The sequence below is a fragment of the Macaca thibetana genome, chromosome 13, assembly GCF_024542745.1.
Source record: "Macaca thibetana thibetana isolate TM-01 chromosome 13, ASM2454274v1, whole genome shotgun sequence".
Lineage (NCBI taxonomy): Eukaryota > Metazoa > Chordata > Mammalia > Primates > Cercopithecidae > Macaca > Macaca thibetana.
Window position 1 is genome coordinate 67,904,167 of NC_065590.1, and position 27,138 is coordinate 67,931,304.

General features: G+C 36.1%; 1 protein-coding gene across 6 annotated transcripts in view; it reads left to right on the top strand.

Moving 5' to 3' along the window:
- MAP4K3 (mitogen-activated protein kinase kinase kinase kinase 3) overlaps window positions 1-27,138 on the top strand; it is a 190,220-nt gene that overhangs the window by 143,417 nt on the left and 19,665 nt on the right. For 5 of the 6 annotated variants that reach the window (XM_050753329.1, XM_050753331.1, XM_050753332.1 and 2 more), the window contains 11 exons: window positions 815-853; window positions 1,260-1,313; window positions 3,873-3,915; window positions 5,617-5,776; window positions 6,945-7,057; window positions 11,367-11,408; window positions 13,489-13,573; window positions 15,363-15,442; window positions 20,977-21,037; window positions 21,119-21,236; window positions 26,466-26,524. In XM_050753329.1, the coding sequence (XP_050609286.1) occupies window positions 815-853; window positions 1,260-1,313; window positions 3,873-3,915; window positions 5,617-5,776; window positions 6,945-7,057; window positions 11,367-11,408; window positions 13,489-13,573; window positions 15,363-15,442; window positions 20,977-21,037; window positions 21,119-21,236; window positions 26,466-26,524 (854 nt within the window). The remainder of the gene's footprint in view (window positions 1-814; window positions 854-1,259; window positions 1,314-3,872; window positions 3,916-5,616; window positions 5,777-6,944; window positions 7,058-11,366; window positions 11,409-13,488; window positions 13,574-15,362; window positions 15,443-20,976; window positions 21,038-21,118; window positions 21,237-26,465; window positions 26,525-27,138) is intronic. The other variant, XM_050753330.1, reaches the window with a different exon arrangement.

The window sequence follows — 27,138 nt, forward strand, 5'->3', positions numbered from 1 at the left end:
GCTCTGAGAAGTCTATTGAGTCTTTATGCTTGAAGAGTGTAATTTAGGAGGTGTGCTGCATGAACTTGCAGTGAAAAGAAGTAAGGGAACTTCAGGAATGCCATAAGTTCTCTCTTACATTCCTGAAAATTAAAGTTTTGTATACTGCTCCTAATGGTAAAATCCTCGACCTGGTCTGATACAGGCTTAGTCTCCCAAAAGTGTAAATGTGTTTGCCCGTGCACCACTGGAGAACAAATCCTTCAGGTAAGTGAGTGTCTTCCGTGAAGGCAAAGTGCTACTACATTCATGTATTCACATCACATGCATGCATGCTTCTGCAGAGAGATCCAACATGGTGAGTTTCATTTGGTAGGATTGCCTGAGAGCATGATGTTATTTTAAAGTGTGTCACCTTCCTTATTTTAAGAAAAAGAAAAGTGTATGTAATTTCAGGTGTCAGGTATAACATTCCAGGTAAAATTTGAATCCTGGAAGCTCCTGACTATGACCCTGCAATTATTGTTTTGTCAGTACTGTTGTGACATTCCATGGTGAGTTGTCTTCTGTTTGAATTGGTATTTTTCAATAAATATTAGGATTTCTTTTGTTCATTTAAAATACATATATAAAGACATTAGCAACAGGAAAATAGAGGTCTCTCATTCAATATAACTTGATGTTTTATGGTTGCTGAGGTGATCACTAGCAAATTTTCAGTAAATGGTAAAAAGTAATCATTCAAAAAATGTGTGGATAAGTTTAAAGTGATACACATTCGATATTCCTTTGATAACTTACTCACATTATTTTTGTTTTTGTTTTTTCTTTTAAGGAGTCTTCTCAAGTCTGTTGAAGAAGAGTTGCATCAGCGGTAATTTTAATTTTTAATCCTAAAGTACTTTACGTCACAGACAAGTAAAGGCAGTTTGCCCCCTTCTCTGTTACGTAGCCTATTTGTTTGAGTTGTCTTTGTTTTTCTTTAATAGAGATAGGGGCTTGCTCTGTTGCCCAGGCTGGATTGCAGTGGTGTGATCATAGCTCACTGCAGCCTTGAACTCCTGAGCTCAAGCGATCTTTCCACCTCAGCCTCCCAAGTAACTGACATCACGATCCACTGCTCCCAGTTCCTTGTTTTAATTCTGAATCTATCCTATCCTATAAAGATGTAGAAATAAAATTTTATCTTATGGTAGCTTTTCCTGCATTTTCTAAAATTTCTTCTTACGCTGTTTTGGTAAAATCCGTTTAATAACAATGACATTATTCTTTTTATTTAGAGGACACGTGGCACATTTAGAAGATGATGAAGGAGATGATGATGAATCTAAACAGTAAGTTCTGTCTCTGTTTTTGGTAAAAAGAAAAGGTGTCATTTGACCTGATTTCATCCATCTGGCAGCTTAATATTGATGGAAATTTTAATATAATTAGTAACACAGTATCGTGGGTTGTACCTCAGTTTCTTTCCTTTTTTCTATTCTAGTTATATTAGCTTGGGCTGACATAACAAAATACCATAGACTTAGACAACAGAAATTTATTTCTCACAGTTCTGGAGGTGGGAAGTTCAAGATCAAGGTACCAACCAACTTGGTGAGGGCTCCCTTCTATGCTTGCAGACAGCCGTCTTCTGGCCATGTCTTGACATGGCCTTTCCTCAGTGTATGCACATGGTGGGATCAGGGGTAAGAGTGGTCTCTCACCCTCTTTTTGTAAGATCACCAGTCCCATAGGATTAGGACCGCACTGTTACAACCTCATTTAAGCTTAATTACTTCCTAAAAACCCATCTCTAAATATAGTCACATTGTGGGTTAGGACTTCAATATGTGAATTTTATAGCGACACATTTCAGTCCATTTTTTCCAAAGAACTTCAGAAAAAAACTAACAAGGACAATAATTTTTTATTGTAGATTTCTTAGTAATTGATAGCTGCTGTAACTTCACTGCAACTACAAAGAAGCTTTTTATAAATCTGATTAAATTTTGTCTGCTATATTTCAAATGAACAAATACTTTGGATATAAATATATAGTTTTAGAGGAGGAATATTTTTACTATTATGTATGCATTGATGTTTACTTTTTTGTTTTGTGTTTTTTTAAATAAAGATGCAGTTTCATGGTAAAATGATAAGAGCGCTTGACTAGCAGTTGAGGGCATAGGTTTTCCTTTTCACTTCACTACTCTGATCTTGAGTAAAGTTACATAACCTTTCTAGGCCTTGAAATCCTCATCTGAGAAATTTGTGCTTCATCATAGTACAATTTTTTCTTTCTTTCTTTTGAGACAGGGCCTTGCTTGCTCTATGACCCACCTGGAGTGCAGTGGTGTGATCTTGGCTCATTGTAGCCTTGACCTCCTGGCTCAAGCAGTCCTCCCACCTCAGCTACCTAAGTAGCTGGGACTGCACCTCCACACTTCCTAATTTTTTATTTTATTTTTTTGTAGAGATGAGTTTCCACCATGTTACCCAGGCTGGGCAGGAACTCCTGAGCTCAAGTGATCTGCTCACCTCAGCCTCCTAGAGTGCTGGGCTTACAGGCATGAGCCACTGTGACCAGCCTCTTGCTATTTCTAAAACTGATCCTGAGTTATAATGAATCCTAACTTCGATCAGTCTGCCTATAATTTCATAAAGCATATATATGGTTTTTGATGAGCTTCATTGAAGATGTTTCATATCTAACAGTAGCAAAAATGAAGTTTACAATGTGATATATTTTATACCGTATCATTTGTTTCATAAGCCAGATGTGGCTTATGTTCTTAATTATTTACCTTTCCGTTGATATAAACTGGAATTATAATTATCTTTTCCAGTTTTAATTACAGTATAGTACTTGGAACCAAAAAAGTGTATTACCCAGTTACTTCTTTTTAAATTAAATTTAATTATTTTAACTGAAATAATTATAATACAAATTTATGGGGTACATACTAACGTTTTGATACATATAATGTAGTGATCTCTTCAGGGTAATTAACGTATCCGTCATCTCAAACATTTATCATTTCTTTGTGTTGGGAACATTCAATATCCTCCTTCTTGCTATTTGAAACTTAAATAATACATTATTGGTTGGTTTGGTTTTGTTATTTGAGAGAGTCTTGCCCTGTTGCCCAGGCTGGAGTGCAGTGGCGCGATCTTGGCTCTGCATGCAAGCTCTGCCTCCCAGGTTCACGCCATTCTCCTGCTGGGACTACAGGTGCCCGCCACCAAGCCCGGCTAATTTTTTTGCATTTTTAGTAGAGACGGTGTTTCACCGTGTTAGCCAGGATGGTCTTGATTTCCTGACCTCATGATCTGCCCGCATCGGCCTCCCAAAGTGCTGAGATTACAGGCATGAGCCACCACTCCTGGCCCATTATTATTAACTATAGTCATCCTACAGTGGTATAAGAGAGTAGTACTTATTATTCCTCTTACATAACTGTAATTTTGTATACTTTAACAAATCTCTCCCTTTCCTCCCCTTTTCCTTGCCCTTCCCAGTTCCTAGTATCCTCTGTTCTGCTTTTTACTTCTATGAGATCAACTTTTTTTTTTTTAGCGTCCACATGAGTAAGAATATGCAGTGTTTAACTTTCTATTTTGGCTTATTTCACTTAACATAATGTCCTCCAGTTTCCAGTTACTTCTGAATAATACCTCTAGCAACATTTCACAAAATACTTTAGAAGAAACTTACAATCTTTGAAAATGATATTTGTCTGTGCAGTTTTTTTCTGTCTTTGAAAAAATTATTATATTTTAGGATTGATACATTTGTAAGAAAAAATTATTATATTTTAGGATTGATTCATTTGTAAGAAAAAATTATTATATTTTAGGATTGATTCATTTGTAAAATGAATAGTTCTGATTCTAAACTTTTCTGTTTTTAGTTCAACTCTGAAAGCAAAAGTTCCACCTCCTTTGCCACCAAAGGTAGACAGATTTATTTTTCAATTTGATATATGTGTATGTGTTATTGTTCTGCCAATTTAATACTTTGTTGAGAGTTTTTCTAACTTTTCATTTGTGATCCACAAAGAAAAATTGTGAAGTTGATATAAGTAAATGATTTTTTATTGCATTTGTCTCTTTTTATAATGCCCAACTTATATTTAGTGTTCATTCTTTTGGTTTTTTTTTTTTTTTTGAGACAGAGTCTCGCTCTGACACCCAGGCTGGAGTACAGTGGCATGATCTCGGTTCACTGCAGCCTCCTCCTCTCGGGTTCAAGCAATTCTCCTGCCTCAGTCTCCCCAGTAGCTGGGATTACAGGCACGCACCACCACGTCCAGCTAAACTTTTGTATTTTTTAGTAGAGACTGGGTTTTGCCATGTTGACCAGGCTGGGCTCAAACTCCTGACCTCAGGTGATCTGCCTGCCTTGGCCTCCCAAAGTGCTGGGATTACAGGCATGAGCCACTGTGCCTGGCCTTATTTAATGTTCATTCTAAGTAACAAGTCCTAGGAATTTACACTGAAAATGATTGTATTAATGGATTAGCGTTACTTGACTTGGGTTAGAAAACTCACATTTCTTATAAGATTGTTTTTCTCAAAATCTGCAATCTGTTCCTGACATCTAAGAATAAATATAGTAATTTATCATCATAGATACTTAATTTTCAAAAGATAATTTTAAATTAAAAATACAAAATAGTACAACAATTTTTAAATACTTTTTAACAACAAAATTATTTTTCCAAACAAAACCATTCTAAAATAGTGATTTCAGCTGATGGGTTGTTTTTTAAAAGGTAAAATGAGCTAATATATATTTTATTTTATAAGTTCATATGCATAGCAAATTTTAATTATAATATGAGCTGCTTTAAAGTTTAAAATCAGAGTGTTACAAATGAGAGTTGGAGTCTTACCAGTCTTGTCATTCAGTTTATTACTATTTTTATTTATTTACATTTTATGCAATTGAGAAAATCCTGATTCATACAGGTAAATAATGCTGTACTTGCTTGTTTAGTTTTATCATAGCAGAAGTAAAGATATCTGAATTTCAAAGAAATAAGTGCTGAACAATAATAAGAGACACGTTATAAATTCTCCAAACGTCAGCCAACTGTAGGTTTTTCCATTGTTTGTACAAAAAGTATCTCAGGCATCCCATATTGCTGTGTTGATATTCTCCAACATGATAACATTTTAATTGGTATCCTCTCATGCACCTGGTCTGAAAGATTAAGCATTACCATAAAGACATTGAGTCACCTAAGAGACAGCTTAGATTAGACAGTTGATAAGGCGCTGAACTTTGACTAGCTTGAATATTTAAAATAAAGAGATTCATTTAAATTGAAGGAGATAAGAGAGACTGAAATATTTTTATTTGGCTAGTCTAAGTGGGGAGACTTATGAGGAATTAATAAAAAAGTCGACTTAGAGGCCCTATTATTTGCACAGCAGCAAAACCTGAGATGTACACATTTTAGTGTACATTTTTAGAATATGTTTACAACAATAAGATAATCTGAATTGGATGGTTGAGTAACCTTTAAACTCATCTGGTAAACCTCTAATGTATAGTAGAAATAGTTTGAAAGTTTCTGACATATAATAGTATTTACTTCAGGAAAATAATTTGATGTTTCAACGTTGGTCTCTTTTTCTATATTATTTCAGCCTAAGTCTATCTTCATACCACAGGAAATGCATTCTACTGAGGATGAAAATCAAGGAACAATCAAGAGATGTCCCATGTCAGGGAGCCCAGCAAAGCCATCCCAAGTTCCACCTAGACCACCACCTCCCAGATTACCCCCTCAAAAACCTGTTGCCTTAGGTAATGGTGGAGGATGACAGCAAATACGTTACCAGGTTTTCATACTATGGGCGGGGGGGAAAAATGGAGGAAAACTTTCTTTTAAGAGATTATTTGAAATTCTTTTGGTGGAGGAGTGAAGGAAAGCAATGGCTATGGAGATGTTTTCTGCTTTTTGCCTACTGGCTTAAAGTGTTTTTGTGACAGGATTCCCTATGACACAGTCTGAGATACTTTGTCCTCATCTCATTTCATATTTAGCCTTCTCTCTTCTAAAGACTGGTTCACTGTTCATTTAGCTACAGTGTGGAAACAATGCAAATTAAACTGTGAACAAACACGGAAAATGTGTTTTGTGTCTAGGTTACTTCTGTTTTACAAGAGAGTACCTTGTCTAACTCCTTAATTAATTTAATCATTTCTAAAAAAGTAATTGGTATTATTTGCTAGGTGTTTGCCTCCAAATTAATACTAGAAGGAGCTATTTTAACACTGTAAAGACTCCTCTGTGTTTATCCAGAAGAAGCAATTTTTAAAAAGAGCAACTAGCCCGGGCGCGGTGGCTCACAAAGTGCTGTAATCCCAGCACTTTGGGAGGCCGAGGCAGGTGGATCACCTGAGGTCAAGAGTTTGAGACCAGCCTGACCAACATGATGAAACCGCATCTCTACTAAAAAAAAATACAGAATTACCTGGGTATGGTAGCGCCTGCCTGTAATCCCAGCTACTTGGGTGACTAAGGCAGGAGAATTGCTTGCTTGAACCTCGGTGGCAAAGTTTGCACTGAGCCAAGATCACGCCATTGTACTCGAGCCTGGGTGATAAGAGAGAAACTCCTTCTCAAAAAAAAAAAAAAAAAAAAAAAGCAACTAAAGTTTCTTGGATGACATAATATAAATCACCCCTTTTCTAAAAGTAGTTACGAAATCAGTATTTGGTTTTTTAAAGCTGACAAATACATGTACTTATATATAACCTGAATTTAAATTTGCCTAATATGCCAGAAAGAAGAGGTATAGATAGAAGAACATATATATGACGTCTTACTTTCATAGTAAATATTCTGATTAGGTGATTCCAAATGAATGACACTATCCCAAAGTTAATATTTTTCCTTTCCTACTTGATAACTTTCTGAATAAAAATTTTCATGAAGATAATCATTTTCAATGAATATATCTTATTGAAGGAAATGGAATGAGCTCCTTCCAGTTAAATGGTGAACGAGATGGCTCATTATGTCAACAACAAAATGAACATAGAGGCACAAACCTTTCAAGAAAAGAAAAGAAAGATGTACCAGTAGGTATTGATATTCATAAGTTCTACTTGTGTTTGTTTCCTTTTTAACTGTTAAGTTAGTTTTATGCTTACAATTAGTGAAACTATAGCACTAGTATATTTCGCAATTACTATATTGATATTTTAGTATATTATAATGGTGAATAGATTATTTAAATCTTGAAAAAAGTAATTTAGCTATGGTAAACTTGAATGATGGCTTTTTATTGTTTCCATTATTTAGACCAATTTGTTATGTAGTATATTATAAAACATCTTCTTTATACAGGTAAACGCTTAGTATTCTTGTGATTGTTTACAAAATAACTATTATTATTCTCATTGAGCGTAATTGATTCTTAATAGTTTCTCTTACAGTCTCATGAAGTTACAGAAAGAAGGACATAGATAAAGAAAGCTGTAGCTCCTACCCCAGGACAAATTTCTAACTATAGATCAGGGGTCCCCAACCCCTGGGCCGCAGACCAGTAATGGTCAGTGGCCTGTTAGGAACCAGGCCACACAACAGGAGGTGAGCAGTGGGCAAGTGAGCATTACCACCTGAGCTCCACCTTCTGTCAGGTCAGCTGCAGCATTAGATTCTCATAGCGCAAACCCTGTTGTGAAGTGTGCATGTGAGGGATCTAGGTTGCACACTGCTTTTACGAATGTAACTAATGCCTGATTACCTGATTAACAGTTTCATCCCCAAAACATACCCTCCCCTTCAACACCCATCTGTGGAAAAATTATCTTCCACGAAACCAGTCCCTGGTGCCAAAAGGTTGGGGATCACTGTTAGAGATTACATAAGTAGAGACATTGCTGCTCTTACCACTTCAGGAAAGGTGAAATTAGCCTTAGCAGCTACTCCTATCACAAATGTTAGCTAAAGCATCGTAACTGTTAAAACATAAATGTTATTCATCAGAGATCATGAAGAGATGAAAAATTTTAAACATTTGTAAAGAATTTACTTATAATCACTGGAAGACATTCAACTATCATCATAGAATTTAAAATAGTAGAAAACCTTAAAATCCCCAGTACCTCAACAGATGTCAACGAGATGAATGGAATTTTTTGGAAGTTTTTGTATACACTAATATTTGTTATTTTTATGGAAATTTGTAGTATATTCAGTATGTTTGTACACATGTGCTATGGTTTCTGCAGTAAGCACATCACTAGAGGTTTTTGTGCTATATCTATTTAACTTTTTAAAAATATTTCACTATACAATATGACATATTATTCTTAAAATTCATGTAAAGCATTTGGTGTTATTCGTTGTAATTTGTGAAATTTAGGTTATTTTTAACAAGAGTGTAAACTATTTTTCAGGAATGGGTTTTATGAAGTTCTATCCAACTGAGCAGTGCCTTTTTGCTTTCAACAATTTAAATTTTAACAGATTTGCTAACATAATAGTACAAAAATGCAGCTGAGTAACTGTAACACAGTATAAAATAAATAGCCTTTGAGTGATGTAAACTTTTTTTTTAACCTTTCCTATGGTACTAAGTAAACATTTTTGTGTATTCATTTTTAGTTCACTTTTTCTGTTACCTTACTTCATTAAGATAAGGAACTAACTGTTTCAGTAGTTCTGAAATAAGTATGTCCATGGCTGTATCATAGGATAAACAGTATCAGGAATGTATTGAAGCATGCTTACAGTTTATGCTGTAATTCTTAAAATTATTTACAACCCTCACATCTGTAATCCCAGTGCTTTCAGTGGAAAAGGCAGGGGGATCACTTGAGACCAGAAGTTCAAGACCAGCCTGGGCAACATAGCAAAACCCTGTGTCTACAAAAAATAAAATACAAATTTAGCCAGACATGGTGGCATGCACCCATAATCCTAGCTGCTCAGGAGGCTGAGACAGGAGAATCACTTGAGCCCAGGACGTCGAGGTTACAGTGATCTATGCTTGCCTGCCACTGCACTCCAGCCTGGGTGACAGAGCAAGACCCTATCTCTAGAAAAATTTAAATAATAAAAAATAATTTATTTATTTATTTATTTATTTATTTTATTTATTTATTTTGAGATGGAGTCTCACTCTATCACCCAGGCTGGAGTGCAGTGGTGCAATTTTAGCTCACTGCAACCTCCTCCACCTCCCGGGTTCAAGCGATTCTCCTGCCTCAGCCTCCTAAGTAGCTGGGATTACAGGTGCGCACCACCATGCCAGGCTAATTTTTGTATTTTTAGTAGAGATGGGGTTTCACCATGTTGGTCAGACTGGTCTCGAATCCCTGACCTCATGATCCACCCACATCAGCCTCCCAAAATGCTGGGATTACAGGTGTGAGCTACCGCGCCCAGCCTTATTTATTTTAAATAATATTTACAACCAATTCTATTAGTGCTTAGGTTAAATCTGAGAGTTATAACACTCAGAGCTCCCTAATTTAAAATGATGTTTTGCTAGGCCAGGCACGGTGGCTCACACCTATAATCCGTACACTTTGGGAGGCCAAGACAGGTAGATCACTTGAGGCCAGGAGTTCAAAACCAACCTGGCTAACATGGTAAAACCCTGTGTCTACCAAAAACACAAAAAGAGCCGGGCGTGATGGCAGGCGCCGGTAATCTCAACTACTCAGGAGGCTGAGGCACAAGAATCGCTTGAACCTGGGAGGCAGAGGTTGCAGTGACCCAAGATCATGCCCCTGCACTCCAGCGTGGGTAACAGAGCAAGACTCTGTCTCAAAAACAAAAAACAACAAAAAAATGATGTTTTGCTAAAATAGATAATTTAATAACAGTATAAGAAAAAATATATATAAATTATTTGCAAAATGGAATCAAAAGGTATCCGAAATTATGGCAACAGTAAGATGTGTGCATCCTCAAAAATATATCTACAAAGTAAATGTGTCATCTTAATTTCAGAAATGTTATATTTTTATGTTATATATATGAAATCAATTAATAGTAGCTTTTTTATTAGTTTTCATCTAATTGTTTAAGTGATTCTGACGTATGGCAGCTCTAGGGAAAAATTAAAATGTCATTCCTTAAAATGATGTTACTGAGATTAACCTTGAAAGAAATGTAGACTGTCACAAAGTTCGTGTTTAAAGTATACCCAGGGGGTTCCCTCTCAGGGGACAGTTCATATACTCAAGAATGTGGCCTTGGAGAAATATCTGGCATTCTTCAGGATAGTGTGGGTGAGCAAATGTGTTACATTTCTTCTCCTTGTAATTGCTTGTATACTCTAACCAATGATTAATATATTTGAATTCATCAAAATTGAGAACTTCAGTTGGCAAAACACATTGTAAACATGATGAAGATTATCTATACAAAAGGAGAAACTATTGGTTATATATGTATAACAGATGAAATACTCAAACCTAGAATATATTTTTAAAAGCTCCAGCAAATATATATGAAGATAACTCAGTTAAAAAAAAAAAGGGAAAATAATTCACAAAAGAGGAAATACAGATAGCAAATAAACACTGTTTTTAAAAAGATTCTTAATCTTCCTAGCAGTCAGAGGCATGCAAATTAATGAGGAACACAGGAGAAAAGGTTTTTTACTAATCAGCTTGGTGATATTGCTGTGAGACTGGAAAGAACCAGGAGCTCTCATACATTGCTGGTGGGTGTGATGTGATATGTACACTCTGAAAAGCAGTTTGACAGTCAATATGCACTAAAATGTAAAAGGTAGAGACCCTGTGTACCAGTAGTTTCTCAGTATACCCATACTGTGGTATACTTCTCACAGTGTACCCATAAAAACATCCACTCGTACGCTGTGTAAGTAGGTATATGCAGGAATGTTTATTTCAGCATTCGTGTTCTAGTAAAATATTGACAGTAATGTAAATACCGAATAATGTTTAAGGAATAGTTAAATAAAGTATATTTATGCTGTGCTGCAGTTAAAACAAGTGAACTAAGTCTATATGACTGATATGGATTACTGTCCAATTTTAAGGCAAAGAACATGCAGATAGTGTATAACTATTTGTTTTAAAACACACACACAAAAAATTATTTTCTGTGGGAACATGTATTTACATATATACCAAAAAAGTCTGGAAAGCCATATGATTACATAAGTATATCTAATTCACTAGAGAAAGATTTGGAAGGTTTTACACCAAACTAGTTTTTCTGGGACAAGTACTAGAAATAGTGCATTGTGAAAGAACTGTGGGGAACTTCAGCCTTAACTGTAATGTTTTGTTTTACAAAGAATGTATTCATGTATTTTATTTGAATAAATGTGTTTGAAATACAGTATTGTTATACCAAACAGCAGCAAAAAAAAGTGTAATTGTACATGTGTTCTTTTTCTAGAAGCCTATTAGTAATGGTCTTCCTCCAACACCTAAAGTGCATGTAAGTACTAAATATGGAGTAGGCTGAGTTTCAAGCTAAGTCACTTGTATGTGTTGTCTTTGCTTAGGTTTTTTTTTTTCGTCTGTTTGAAAGAACCTTCATTACTGTTGAACAAAAATCCAGAAGATTGCTAATTTAAGATTGCTAATTTAATTACAGGCATGTGTCACCATACCTGGCTAATTTTTATATTTTTAGTAGAGACAGAGTTTCACCATGTTGGCCAGGCTGGTTTCGAATTCCTGGCGTCAAGTGATCTGCCCACCTTGGCTTCCCAAAGTGCTGCAATTATAGGCGTGAACCACCACGCCTGGCCTTTTTATTTATTTATTTATTTATTTTTTATTTGTTTTTGAGACAGAGTCTCACTCCGTTGCCCAGGCTGGAGTGCAATGGCACAATTTCAGCTTACTGCAAGCTCCGCCTTCCAGGTTCACGCCATTCTCCTGCCTCAGCCTCCTGAGTAGCTGGGACTATAGGTGCCAGCCACCACGCCCAGCTAATTTTTTGTGTGTTTTTATAGAGACGGGTTTTACATATTGGCTAGGCTGGTCTCGAACTCCTGACCTCAGGTGATGTGCCCACCTCAGCCTCCCAAAGTGCTGGGATTACAAGTGTGAGCCACCACACCCCATCCTTTTTTACCTTTAAATTCTACTTTTTAATTAGTACAGAGTATACTTTATAAACTATGTTACAAAATATATATACTTTATATTCGTAATTTGTATCATACTTAAATTATAAATATTTTTAAATAATTTTAATACTAATTTATACAGTATACTTTATATTATATAGCATATATATTATAGCAGAGAAATATATACAATAGGGCAAAACTTCCCACTTGACTGCAAGATAAAACACCTCAGGCTTGCAGTTTGACAAGCTGCAAGGTATCTATGAATGCCAGGTAGACTCCAACTATGCAAATTAGCTTAAGATTGGGAACTGGCTTGATTGTTTTGTTCTTCATTTTGTCATGTAAATTTCTAGGAGTTAGCAGTACCTCAACATACAAATTTCCGTAGCTGTCTTAAAAGGTCCTTATTAGGATTAGTTAAATGATACAGTTTCTGCCCTACATCATATAAACATGTTTCTATTGGTCTACTACTACCTGATGGTATTGCCAAGCTAAATTGTTCTTTTTTGGTACCAAAATCTTTAAAAATATATTGGTTGGTATATTTCTGTCATTAAAAGGGAAATTTTAAGGTCCATGTTTTAATTACGTTAATACTTTTAATCCATTATTGTCAGCTAGTGATGTTTTCTTTCAGTATGTTACCTCCGTGTTTGTGAGGAAGACATTCCATCTATAAAATGATGCACAAATGCTGTTCTTTTAATTTAGGCCGACATGACAAATACTGAAATTTTCTCTGACCAAAAATATTTTCATACTGTTTTTCTCTCAAGTTGTCAGTAGTAAAAGTGATTACCTGAGTCAACATTCTCGTACCTTGAGAATTTAACCAGAAGGATAATTTCAGAGTTAATATTTTGCTCTTTGACAATATAAAGTTCAAATGAGTAATGTATTTCATTATGATATATTTATTATCTGAAAAGTTTGTAAATCAACTTGATAAGTAATATTAACATCAAAGAGTTAAGCTTTTTAATGAATCCAGGGAAAATAATCAGATTGCTCGATTGCAAAAATTAAAAAATAAAAGTCTATATGTTTGGAGGTTGAAGTACATATGTGAATTTCAAATCAGCCATACCTGTTTCAGTTTGTAATGTGAAATTCAATATTTAATACCATTTTTAGGCTCATAAAACCAAACAAGAAAACAGTCTTCCTTTGTAGAGATTATGATTTCCTACATATGACCTTTTTTTTCTCTTTTTTCCAAGTAAAATTATTGTGGCACCTGGAAACTTGTGGTACCACTGTTAGGCAAATGACTATGGTGATTTCTTACACTTACTTCTGTAAATTTGAAGATGATCATAATTTCAGTATACTATCTATAGACTCTCACATTAAAATAGATAATAATTACATTTTATATATTAAAGACTGTACTTGTCACTGTTTCATATTGGTTATTCTTTGTTTCCCTAGATGGGTGCATGTTTTTCAAAAGTTTTTAATGGGTGTCCTTTGAAAATTCACTGTGCATCATCATGGATAAACCCAGACACAAGAGGTAGTATTGTGTGTTTTTTATCTGTTATCTTCCTAATTTTTTTAAACTGGGGCCATGAAAGCATTTATGATTTTGTTTATTTTCTGAGTATCTTTCTGGCAAAAAAAAGTTTTATTATAATTTTTTTTTAATTTTAAGGTTAATATGTTTCTTTGTGCTGTTATCAGTGTTTGAGGTGACACATAACATTAAAATTTCATTGTATAGTTACCATCTCAATATAGTGAAGCCATGTATTCTGTGCCACCCTAGTTTCCTCCAGAAATGTTTCTGCTGCTGCTGCACAGTAGTCTGGTATCTTTTTTTATTTTTTATTTTTAGGGAAAGAGTCTTGCTCTGCCACCCAGGCTAGAGTACAGTGGCATGATCATGGCTTACTATAACCTCAAACTTCTGGCCTTATGCAGTCCTCCTGCCTCAGCCACCCGAGTAGCTAGGACTACAGGCACATGCCACCATTCCTGGCTGTTTTTGTTTTTGTTTTTTAATTTTATGTAGAGATGGGATCTCTCTGTGTTCCCCAAGCTGGTCTCGAACTCCTGGGCTCAAGCAGTTGTCACCTCAGCCTCCCAAAGTGCTGAGATTACAGACATGAGCCACTGGCCAATAGCTTCATTTTTTTCAAAACAGCCATTATGGAAGGAATTTAGCTACCAAGGACCCAGGGTTTAGTGACCACTTTAGAGGATCTCTGACCTTAAAAGGGGCCATAATCAGAAAAGTTGTCCTCAGGCACCACTAAGAACTGTCTGTGTCCTCTCACTGTATATCTAAATCTTAATAGCTGTCTGTCTGTTTATGTAAGATACACATAGAACATTTATACATGAACATTTTTATATACATACACATATACTCATTAAATAGTCTGAGTACTTTTATGTCATAGGCAAGGAAACTGGCACTCAGAGAGGTTCATTGTTTGTAGCCAATTAGAAAGGGTCAGTTTAAATCCAGTACTGTCTGACCACAGATCTTAACGCCATTAATCTCCCAGTACTCATCTTAAATGCTGGGCGCTTTAGGAATGCTCTTAGCTCTCAACATACTTCAGTTTAGTCTGTTAGTCTAGGAAAGTTTTTGACCTGTTACTCTGTATTATCTTAAAAACAGATCGGGCACTTGTTCTTCAAGTTGCCTGCTTGGATCTCTTCGAAGTGTTCTTTCCTTTCTTTCCTGTTCTAAAGCCTTTTTAATAAATTTCCACTCCTGCTCCTGCTCTGGAAAAAAAAAAAAAAAAAAAAAACAGAAAGGACCATGGCCATGCATCTCATATCTTTTAGAAGATACTGAGTCCCCTAGCAGGTATCCAAGTTTTAGTTAACTTTTTAATGGACTGTGGTCAGATTCTGAGGTTTTTTAAATAAGAGTGCTTATAGTACAGCTCTGAAAAAAAATCTGTAGAAGTAATTAGAATCTGTATCAGCCACTCTCGATTTATATTCTATATGTCAGTGGCACATGATCCTCTCTTTAGGGGGTTTTAGAAAAAGGAGCTGCAGATTCTTTGCCAGTTCTTAGCACTCTCTGATGAGTGAAGAATGTACTATGCCACTCTTCAGAATCTCCCTTACATAAAAATTCTCTTCACTGCTTTGAGGCTAATGTTTACATATAATTCAGTTTATAGGTCTAAAGTGTCTAACCTCTTCTTTGTATTCACTGCTTATAAATCATGGTAATTCTTGTTTTATATGTTAATACATACTTACGGAAGTTTAGATTATAGAAATCCTATTAAAAAATATTTTATTTACCAAAATCAGTCAATGAATTACTTTTGTTTCAGATCAGTACTTGATATTTGGTGCCGAAGAAGGGATTTATACCCTCAATCTTAATGAACTTCATGAAACATCAATGGAACAGGTATGTTATTTTGTATATTCTTTTTTTTTTAATTTTTAAGTTACCATAAGTACACATTAGACCAGAAATAAGATTCAGTTTCTGACTTGCTGCCTCTTTTATTCTGTTTTGTTTTGTTTTGTTTTGTTTTGTTTTGTTTTGTGTTTTGAGACTGAGTCTCACTCTGTTTCCCAGGCTGGAGTGCAGCGGTGTGATCTCGGCTCACTACAACCAGGTTCAAGCAATTCTCATGCCTCAGCCTCCCAAGTAGCTGGGATTACAGACATGAGCCACCATGCCTGGCTAATTTTTGTGTTTTTAGTAGCGACAGGGTTTCACCATATTGCTCATGCTGGTCTCGAACTCCTGGCCTCAAGTGCTGGGATTACACATATGAGCCACCCTGCCCCAGCCTCTTTTATTCTTAAAATCCTCATGAGGCCAGGCACTGTGGCAAGTGCCTGTGATCCCAATACTTTGGGAGGCCAAGGCAGGCAGATCGCCTGAGGTCAGGAGTTCGAGACCAGCCTGGCCAACATGGTGAAACCCCATCTCTACTAAAAATACGAAAATTAGCTGGGCGTAGTGGCATGTGCCTGTAATCCCAGCTGCTTCGAAGGCTGAGACAGGAGAATCACTTGAACCCGGGAGGAGGAGGAGGTTACAGTGAGCTGAGATCACGCCATTGCGCTCCAACCTGGGCGACAAAAGTGAAACTCCATCTCAAAAAAAAAAACCTTCATGGAGCATGTTCTAATTACCAGATACTGAAGACAGATTCACAGGACTAGTCCATACCCTTGAAAAGCTCATTATCTAATAGGGAAAACAGATGTATAAACCAGTAACTACAACACTCAGGATTAGATGTCATGGGAATGAGTATAAGATATTGGCCATAGAGGTGGATGTCACCAGCACCTCCTGTGGGGAGATGAGAAGGAGGGGCATTTGAGATGGACCTTAAATTCTGATGAATAGAAGTTTGCCACACAGACAGGATAAGCATGATGGCATAGAGATGTGAAATAGCATGGCAAGTATGGGAACAATGACTGGGCAATTTGACTGGAGTACAGAATAGTAACAATAGATGGAGCTGGGTAGGCAGGCAGAAGCCAAACACCAGAGTTTGGGGTACCATGCTGATGGAACAGACCTGTGTTTTAGAAATATCTGTTTGCAGTATGGTGAGAGATGAGACTAAAAACCATGGTCAAATGGTGAAAGAGTGTTAATTCAGGGCAGAGGTAGAGAGAACAGGGGGGAAAAGATAGTTTTATTGAGATATAATTCATATAGCATACAGTTCACCCATTTAAAGGGTACAATCCAGTGGCTTTTAGTATGTTCACAGCATGTGCAGCCATTACCACCATCAGTTTTAGGACATTTTTGTCACCTCCAAAAGAACCTCCATAATCATTAGTGGTCATTCCCCATTTCTCTTCTCCTCTCCCCCGATATGGGGATGTTTTTGAGTGTCACAATGAGTGGGGGGAGCTTTTGTCATTTAGTACCCAGGAGTCAGGAACATAAAACAACCTGCAAACTGATAATAATGATGATGATATTAATAGCTAATATTTACATAAAGCTTACTATGTATCCATGCAGTGTTTTTGAATGCTTGACATACATTATTTAGTCTTCATGAAATCTCTCAGAGGTAGATACCATTGATATTCTCATTTCACAGATGAGAAAACTGAAGCATAGAAAGGATTAGTAACTTGCCAAAGACCCCACAGCTATTCGGTGGCTGGACTGGAATATGAACCTAGGCAAGCTAGCTCCAAATTCCACGCCCTTAACTACTTCACCATATTCTCTCTCCCAGTTGTATAGTTCCTGTAGAGAAATGCTGGACCTGGAGAAAGATCAAAGATCTAGAAGTGACCAAATTGAGTGACCAATTCAACATGGAGGGTGAAGAGAGGTCTAGGTTAACTTCAGGTTTTCCACTTGAGTGACTGGGTGCTTGACAGTAACAGAAAGATGGAGTATAGTATACTGAAGGATGTATTGATTTGAAGAGAATGGTAATGCTTTCAATTTGGTCATACTGAGTTTGGGGTGCCTTCGGGTTGTGTGACTAATTCTTTTATCAATATAAATTGATTACAAGGCCGGGCACGGTGGCTCACACCTGTAATCCCAACACTTTGGGAGGCCGAGATGGGTGGTCACCTGAGGTCAGGAGTTCAACACCAGCCTAACAAATAAGGTGAAACCCCGTCCCTACTAAAAATACAAAACCTAGCCGAGCATGGTCGTGTGCACCTGTAGTCCCGGGTACTCAGGAGCCTGAGACAGGAGAATCACTTAAACCCAGGAGGCGGAGGTTGCAGTGAGCCAAGATCACACCACTGCACTCCAGCCTGGGCAACAGAGTGAGACTCCATCTCAAAACAAAATAAAAATAAACTGATTACAAATAAAATGGAAAGAAAAAATCTGTAAGTAATGATTTATTCATGACTAAACATTTTCATCTTTTTTTAATCAAATTTTCTAACAAGATCCTAAACTGTATGATATACTGTAAATCTTTTAATCTGGAAATGGTATACAGTGAAATGACTGAAAAGTACCTATGAACCAGGAAAGGGAGGAAAAGCATCTTGTAATTATAATAATTAGTAAATAAATAATTCAAAGGTGGTCCTATTTTTATTGGGTATAATGAGATATTCAGAAGTAATATTGGTAGCAATATTAATTGTAAGGAATAAGGCCAGCTTTATGCATAGGTGGAGTAAGCATTTATCAACCTAATTTGAAGAACTCTTCCGTTGTTTTTGTTTTTGAGACAGGGTTTCATTCTGTCACCACGGCTGGAGGGTAGTGGCATGAACACAGCTCACTGCAGCCTTGACCTCCTGGGCTCAAGTGACCTTCCCACCTCAGCATCTTCAGTAGCTGAAACTACAGGCACATGCCATGATGCCCAACTAATTTTTTGGTATTTTGTCGAGACTGGGATTTCACTTTGTTGCCCAGGCTGATCTCAAACTCCTGGGCTCAAGCAGTCCTTCTGCCTTACCTACCCAGTGCTGGGATTACAGGGGTGAGCCACCAGGCCCGGCTAAGACTCTTAAGAGAAGGCACCCATCAACCACACCTAGCCCCAGTCTGCAATAACTTCCCTTCTTAGTTGCTTTAGCATTTGAAATTAGATTACTAGAGTAATTTTTTTTTGAAACATTGCCCTTCAAAGGAAACCTTTTTCCCTCCTAGAGGGAGCACTGTAAGACTAAAGAATTAGTATATGTGGAGCCTGAATTTTTCATCTTATTATGAAATTGATGATTAGTTTGATTTTCTCTAGACTTTAGAGGAAACAGGGTGGCATGAGCCTACTAGATAGGGGAAGATTCTGAAAAGTGAGATGATGACACAAATCAGGGTCCTGATTTAAAATTTTTTATCTGGCTTCATTATTCATGGCTAACATTTATTCAGTACTCAGTGTGTGTTAGACATTCTTCTAAGTGCTTTACAAGGAGTATCGTGTTTAATTACCATACAGCTCTATGAGATATACATATTCTGTTTTACAGATAAGAACACTGAGACAGAGATTCAGTAAATTACCCAAGATCACACAGAGTCATTGATAAAACAGATATATGAGTCTAGGCAGAATATAGAAGCTACCCTTCTTAACTGTTATATTCTTATTTATTAAACCAATCATTTCACCTAGAACCTAACTCACTAAAGGAAGAAAGCATTGAAAATCTAGTAAAGTTGTTGTTACTAGAAATCTAGAAAAAGTTGTTGTTAAAAATGAAAATTCATAATGAAATCCAGTACTTTTTTAAAATAAAACTATACATAAATACCTTTTCATTGTCCCTATGTAGAAAATATGAAAGGAATTTGTGTCTTGTCTTGCTACTTTATATATGTTTATATTAAATAAGCAAACCCACTTATATTTACAAGTATATAATTTTATAGTAAACCATAGATGTGGTATTAGATAAATACTTTTTCAGTGGATAGGTATATGAAAACCCAGTTCAACACTGAATTAAATAAAAATCTGTTTCTTGCTACTTTGATAACATGTACTGATATGTGGTCTGGAATAAGTCATTGCCCCTTCTCTGCCTGATTTTTTCAGTATAGCCAATGAAGTCCCAATTTTGTTGTGAATTTTTTGTGAAAAGCAGAAAGTAGGAAATGGATGTTGATATCTTCTCTATCTGAGGCACAGGTATAGGCACATTTTACAAATTAAAAAAAACTGTATTGGCAATGCCACATTTTAGTTGTTTGGAGAAATTGGTTATTTTATGTAAGTACATTTTCCCAGTAAATGAAATAAAATTTTTATTAAAATGTTACTTTGTTTCTCCTCCCTTTTATTATTACCTTTTCTCTTTTAGTTATTCAGTCCCATTATTATGGCTGTGTTTCCATAAAGTAATGTCCTTAGAGGCCTTGATGTGTTTCATCATTCACCCCTGTGTCCTCTCTATTCCCTTCTCTCATCTCAGTTACTTTTGGAGTAACTTAGTTGTAGGAATTACCAGAGCAAACCCAGCAACAAAGGTTGTTAAATCAGAATGCTTAATTATGTACATCAGTGGCTCTCAAACCTCAGTTGGCCTCAGAATTACTTGGAGGCCTAGTTAAACCATAGATTCCTGGGTCCTGCTTCAGAACTTCTTGCTTCAGTAGGTCTGGGGTGAGGTCCAAGAATTTGCATTTCTACCATGTGCCCAGGTGTTGCTGATGCTGCTGGTCCAAGGACCACTTTAAAAAACACTGATACGCATAGCAAAATGTCTTAATGAGAGTATTTTTTTAAATATATAGATTGTGTTCCATGAAATTCACTTTTCTTTGCTCTAAATTGTGACCACTTTCAGGCTTCCAGAGATGCCTCTCAGTTCTTATGGTACTAAATTTCAGTAATGAATTTCATATATATGTGTGTGTATATCTATCTATCTATGTATATATCTATATGTGTATATATATCTATATACATGTATATAGATATCCTTTATGATTTGTGAGTTTTCATCATATTGTCTCAGCCTTTTTTTTTTCCCTCCATACCTAGTGTTTCTGTATCCTGTGTTCCACTACACCATGATCCTTTTTTTCTGTATCATACACCCTAGAAGCCATGCATTGCATATTATGCCTAGATAAGTATATTTTGGGAGGAGTAGACAGGAGAATCTTAATTATTCAACCCCAGAACCAAAATAAAGGAATAGATGTTGTTTGAAAATGTTCTTATTCCCTGCGTAGTGTGGGGTTACATAGCCTAGCCCTTAATCATAAGAGAGACTTGAGCTGATCATATCGTGTTTAGGCTAAAATTTAGCCTAATATATTTTTTTCTCTCACATAAATATGTATGTATGTATATTATCTTGTTTTGAATCATTGATAAAGTCAATTTATATTAAAAATAACTTACTTTTTAAAGAACTGACCTATAGATATGACAGCTTACATGATTACTGTGTGCAGATTTACATTGCTGTTATGTATTATTCTTTATAAACTTTGTGCCTTTTTTTAATCAGCTGTTCCCTCGAAGGTGTACATGGTTGTATGTAATGAACAATTGCTTGCTATCAATATCTGGTAAGTATTTTAGTTTTCAAATACCTTACAATTGTTACTATTTGTTACTAGCTTTTACGTCATATCTGTTTTTCTTTATAGGTAAAGCTTCTCAGCTTTATTCCCATAATTTACCAGGGCTTTTTGATTATGCAAGACAAATGCAAAAGTTACCCGTTGCTATTCCAGCACACAAACTCCCTGACAGAATACTGCCAAGGTAAGGGTACGTCCTTAGAGGCAATATGATGTTAACAGTTCATTCTCATAAATACCTATGCTACAGAAAGTGAAAGAGCACTCAGTTTGGGTTAATAGAAATCATGATGAAAAAATAATAAGTAATATAATTTAACAAGTGCTTATTGATCACACTCTTGTTCTAAAATTTTTCTACTTTATACTTTCAAATTGTATCAGATGTTTTCTCTCTGAATTTTTTATTCTTTTTTGGCAAGTTTAAAACTAGTTTTTTCTTGCACTTTGCCATAATTTTACATTGCATTTAATGCCTTTGCTTTTGACATATGTGTTAACTTTATAAAATTTTTCTCAAAGTTTCTACACCTAGAAAATCAAAATGATTTATTGAAAAATGTTTTTGCAACCTGCCATGGTGGCTCACGCCTGTAATCCCAATACTTTGAGAGGCTGAGGCAGGAAGATGGCTTGAGGCTAGGAGTTCGAGACCAGCCTGAGCAATGTAGCGAGACCTCATCTCTACAAAAATTATTTTTTAAAAAATTAGCTAGGCATGGTGGCTCAACGCTGTGGTTCCAGCTACTCAGGAGGCTGAAGTGGGAGGATCACTGGAGCCCTGGAGGTTGAGGCTGCAGTGAGCTGTGATCATGCCACTACACTCCAGCCTGGGTAACAAAGCAAGACCATGTCTCAGTGTTTTGCATTAGAAAATCATTAGTTTGAAGTTGAGGGGTTTCGCCTTTCTACTTTCAGTAATTTGTTGTTATGCTCTGTTCTTTCATTGTTTAATATAATATTGGACCTCTTTATTGACTGAAAGATTTTCTAACTCTAGTATGAATTGTATTTTATGAAAAATTTATAATATGGCTATTCTTTTTTATAATATTTATTGTAAAGCAACTAACATAAAACCTTAATTTTCAAGTACCTTGAGAATCTGCTGTTCTCAATTGCTGAGTTTACAGTGTGGCTAAGATATGCTCCTATGTGTACATGATTTTTTTAAAAATTAACCTTTTTGATGAAAATTATATAAAAATATATAGGATGTTCTCTTTTCTTAAAGAGAGTATACGAATTTCATTGGGATCATTTCATGATTACTCAGGGTTGAACTTGATTTATTATATTTTACTATAATATACACATAAAGTGCCCTCAAGGACTATATGACACATAGACTTAGATGCATTCACATTTGGATATATTTTATTAGAGACCTTTTTAGCTTATTTGCTTTTAGCTGTGTTCATTTCTTCCAGATTTTACTGAATACACCAAATGTGTATGAAATGTTCCCTGTATAGATGAGACAAAAATGAATAAGATATAATCTCTTCCTTTAAGGAGTTTCCATATGGTATGATTTTACCTACACTGAATATAGGTACTCATTGTACCATTTTATAATTCATTTTTAGTAAAGCATAAGCTTTGGAATTCAAGTAAAGTTGAATTTAAATCCTGGATCATTTACTTACTAGATATGGGACCTTGGATAAATTATACAACCTTTCCCCATGTGTTCAGCTGTAAGGATATTTCACCTCCAAGTTATTATTTCAGGGATTTTATTATAGTCAATCTTTAGTTTTTTTAGTAGTAACAGCCACAAATACATCCTTCCCACTTTCTTCAGTTTCATTATCTAGTAATTACTGTAAAATCTTTTAATTCTCTCACTTATTGGCAGAAAACCTAAAAACCCTTTTAACATGATAATATTTTATATATGTGTATTCATACCATTTCTTCTGCCATACAGTGAGCACAACTTAAACCTCTACTGAGCATCTTGTTCTTAATCTGACGATAAAGAGCCTCATGGTTCTCATTCTGAAGATAGGTACTCATTGCACCATATTGTAATCCATTTTTAGTGAAGCATAAGCTTTGGAATTCAAGTACAGTTGAATTTAAATCCTGGATCATTTACTTACTAGGTATGGGACCTTGGATAAATTATACAACCTCTCCACATGTATTCAGCTGTAAATGGAACCTGTATACTCATCTGGCAGAGTTGTTTTGAAAATGATACATTGTGTATGTAAAGTACCTACCACAGCACCTAGTAAGCTCTCAAAAAATAGACCTGTTGTCATCATTATTGGGCATGATAAATTGAGCTATTCTTGTAGTGTACCCTAAAGTATCCTATGTTAAATGCATTCGGACTGTTAGTTGATTTAGAATTCCAGTTACTTGGGTGCTGGTAAAATAAGTTGTATTGCCTTTCCATGTACTGCCCACAACTCTATTTTGAAAAGTTTTTGAAATCCTTAATTCACAGCCATACTTAATAGTTGATTTCTGTTTGTGTAGTAGTCATCCCTATGGTCTTTCAGAACTTGGCAGTTAATTCTCCTGGGTTTTGACCAGTTCAGTGTTTTAACCCGTAAGTTAGCTTTGGGAGCCAGAAGACAAGTTCACAAGTGTGGACAGGAACATTAAACTTTTTGCCAGCTGAAATCTATCAGGAGCTTGGTTCAGTTTTTTTTTAATTCTAAAAAGCACTTTGGTTCGAAGCAGATTTGTTGAGTATGGGAAGTTTTTGTTTTGTTTTATTTTAAGCTGCATTAAACTCCAATGTATATGAAAGGGGCATTTTTATAATTATAAATTATAATGTAAAACTTTTCCTAATATAAAGTTAGTCAAGGGTACGATGAGGTGTTTTTACCAGAAGATTGTAACCAGAATATTCTAGATTGCCGTTGTAGTCGTTCAGTACTTCAACATCTGAATAAATTCTGTATCATTGTTTAGCTGTCACAGTGTGAAAAACGTTTTGATTCACAAGGACAAGTACTTAGAAATAGTTAACAGTTTTTAACAGCTTACCTTGCAAACTCCAAATAATGTTCATTTAAATTGATACAGCCTGTAGTTCCAGCTACCTGGGAGGCTGAGGCAGGAGAATTGCCTGAACCCAAGAGGCAGAGGTTGCACTGACCCGAGATTGCGCCACTGCACTCCAGCCTGGGCGACAGAGTGAGACCCTGTCTCAAAAAAAAAAAAAGACCTGAGCAAAAATCTAAGCTTCAGATTTCTGTGCTGTAATCTACCTCTTTATTGAACAGACTGAATGACACAGATGTCTAAAATGCATGGCACATAGTAAGGACTTAGTAAATGAAGCTAAAATTATAACTTTTCATAAATAGGTCAATATATAAAATGTATTAAAGTTAAAATTACAGTATTACAATATTTATTAATATTGTATTTATGCTTGATTATCACTCAGTTGCCAATTGTATAGTTACAAGAACATCAGGAAAATTGTTCTGAGCTTGTTTGGATTGCACTGAACACATGTGTTGTACAATTTTATATAAAATTATACAACTCTAAAAAAAAAAAAGACTTGTGCAGAGCACTGGCATCTATCTAATCTTTGGCAAATTTACACATTTAAGTGGCTCATGCCTGTAATCCCAGCACTTAAGGAGGCTGCACTTTTGGCAGATTACCTGAGCCTCAGGAATTTGAAACAAGCCTGGGCAACGTGGTGAAATCTCTCTCTTTCTTATAAAAATTATTTTTTAAAAAAAGAATTTAAATATTTGTAGAAGTCAGACACAGTTGCTCACACCTGTAATCCCAGCACTTTGGGAGGCCAAGGCAGGCGGATCACTTGAGGTCAGGAGTTCGAGACCAGCCTGGCCAATAGGTCGAAACTGCGTCTCTACTAAAAATACAAAAATTAGCTGGGTGTGGTGGCTGATGCCTGTAATCACAGCTATTTGAGAAGCTGAAGCAGGAGAATCACTTGAACCTGGGAGGCGGAGGTTGCAGTGAGCTGAGGTCAAGCCACTGCATTCCAGTGTGGGCGGCAGAGCGAGACTTTGTCTCAAAAAAAAAAAAAAAAAATCTTTAGCTGGGCACCGTGGCTCACACCTGTAATCCCAGCACTTTGGGAGGCTGAGGTGGGCGGATCACCTGAGCTCAGGAGTCCGAGACCAGCCTGGGCAACGTGGCGCAACACCGTCTCTACTAAAAATACAAAAATTAGTCAAGCGTGATGGCAGGCACCTGTAGTCCCAGCTATTCGGAGTTCTGAGACAGGAGAATTGCTTGAACCTGGGAGGCGGAGGTTACAGTGAGCCAAGATCATGCTCTTGCACTCCAGCCTGGGTGACAGAGCAAGACCTTGTCCAAAAAATAAAATAAAATTTAATTTTAAAAAAAGTGTACAAAAATGGGTTTAATTTGAGGTTTTTACAATTTGATGAACCAACAGTCTTTAATATATTACATTTTAAAAGACATTTGAGTGTATGTGTAGTTTTTAAATTGTAGTTTTAAAAAAAATTCAGAATTGATTTTTACCTGTTAAATTCGAGTCAGATGTTTGCAAAACCCCTATAGCACCTTTGCAGAACATCTGTATCACACTTTTGCTGAATAAACAAAGATTTCTAAATAAAAGAAGTTCTTCACAAATCGTTAACAACAACTTTTTACAGTACATGTAAATGTATTACATGTACTTAAAAATATCTTTCCCCAGTTTTTGGCTAATGTTTTCGCTTTCTCAGTGTTATCTTTTGGTAAACCAAAGTTACCGATTCAATAATTGACTGCCACCTGTAGTTTGAGATGCTAGGGATGAATCAGTGGGAGGAAAAAAAGTCAAATAAAATGTAACATCATTTTCCTGTATGATTTGTTCTTTTTGTATTTTCTTAAATCCCAAGGTCATACATTTCTATAGACTTCTGTAGTTTGTTTTCAAATTTAAACCCTTAATCCATTTGAAACTGGTTGGGGGCCATGAGAAAGGGATCCAATTTATTCTTTTTTTTTTTTTTTTTTTTGAGACAGAGTTTTGCTCTTGTTGCCCAGGCTGGAGTGCAGTGGTGTGGTTTCAGCTCACCACAACCTCCGCCTTCTGGGTTCAAGCAAATCTCCTGCCTCAGCCTCCTGAGTAGCTGGAATTACAGGCATGCACCACCATGCCTGGTTAATTTTTTTGTATTTTTAGTAGAGATGGGGTTTTATTATGTTGGCCAGGCTGGTCTCAAACTCCTGACCTCGTGATCTGCCCACCTCGGCCTCCCAAAGCGCTAGGATTACCGGCATGTGCCACAGCACCGGGCCTTTTTATTCTAATTTTAACAGATGACCTAGTATGTCAGCACCAGTTTTGAACTCATCCTTTCTCCACTGATCTGTAACAGTAGCTTTTTCATATACTAAGTTTGCCTACATGTATATACTCACTTTTATTTACATTTAGGAAATTTTCTGTATCAGCAAAAATCCCTGAAACCAAATGGTGCCAGAAGTGTTGTGTTGGTAAGTAAACTGTCCAATAGCATATAGCTGTCTTGCTTTACAGGGCAGCTAAGAAAACCCCATGAGACTCATTGTAAAATCTGGCATAAAACAGTACTACCCCAGGGCATTCTGCCAGTAATACTTTATTTTTATCCCTTAAGTAGAACAAATTCCTTGGCCATTTCATCCTGTGTAGACTAAGCCAAATATATAGTACCTTGCAAATAATTTTTTTGCCAGTAAGTTATTTGTTTAGCAAATAATTTATTGCCTAGGTAAATGGAGAAGGTAGTATGACTTTTTTTTTTTTTTAAACCACATTTTATCACACCCTGTTTTCCAAGGGTCCTGTTACATACCATTCACCATTCTGCTTAGCAATGGCTGGTGAGATGGCGTTTATTCCTTCAGCATGTGTTTTTATGGTCACCTTCCCCTCACCTAAATTCCCCCCATAACAGTTGTTCTATTTGCATGTAGCCAGAGCAAAAAATTATTGCTTTCCCTTAAGTTACTCTTATTATTAAAGGGACGATAAACACATGAGTCATTATACCACAAAGTATAGTGTGGAAGGGACTCTAAACCTAGGCTCACTGAAGAAGGTGGCATTTGGGCTAGGCCTCAAAATA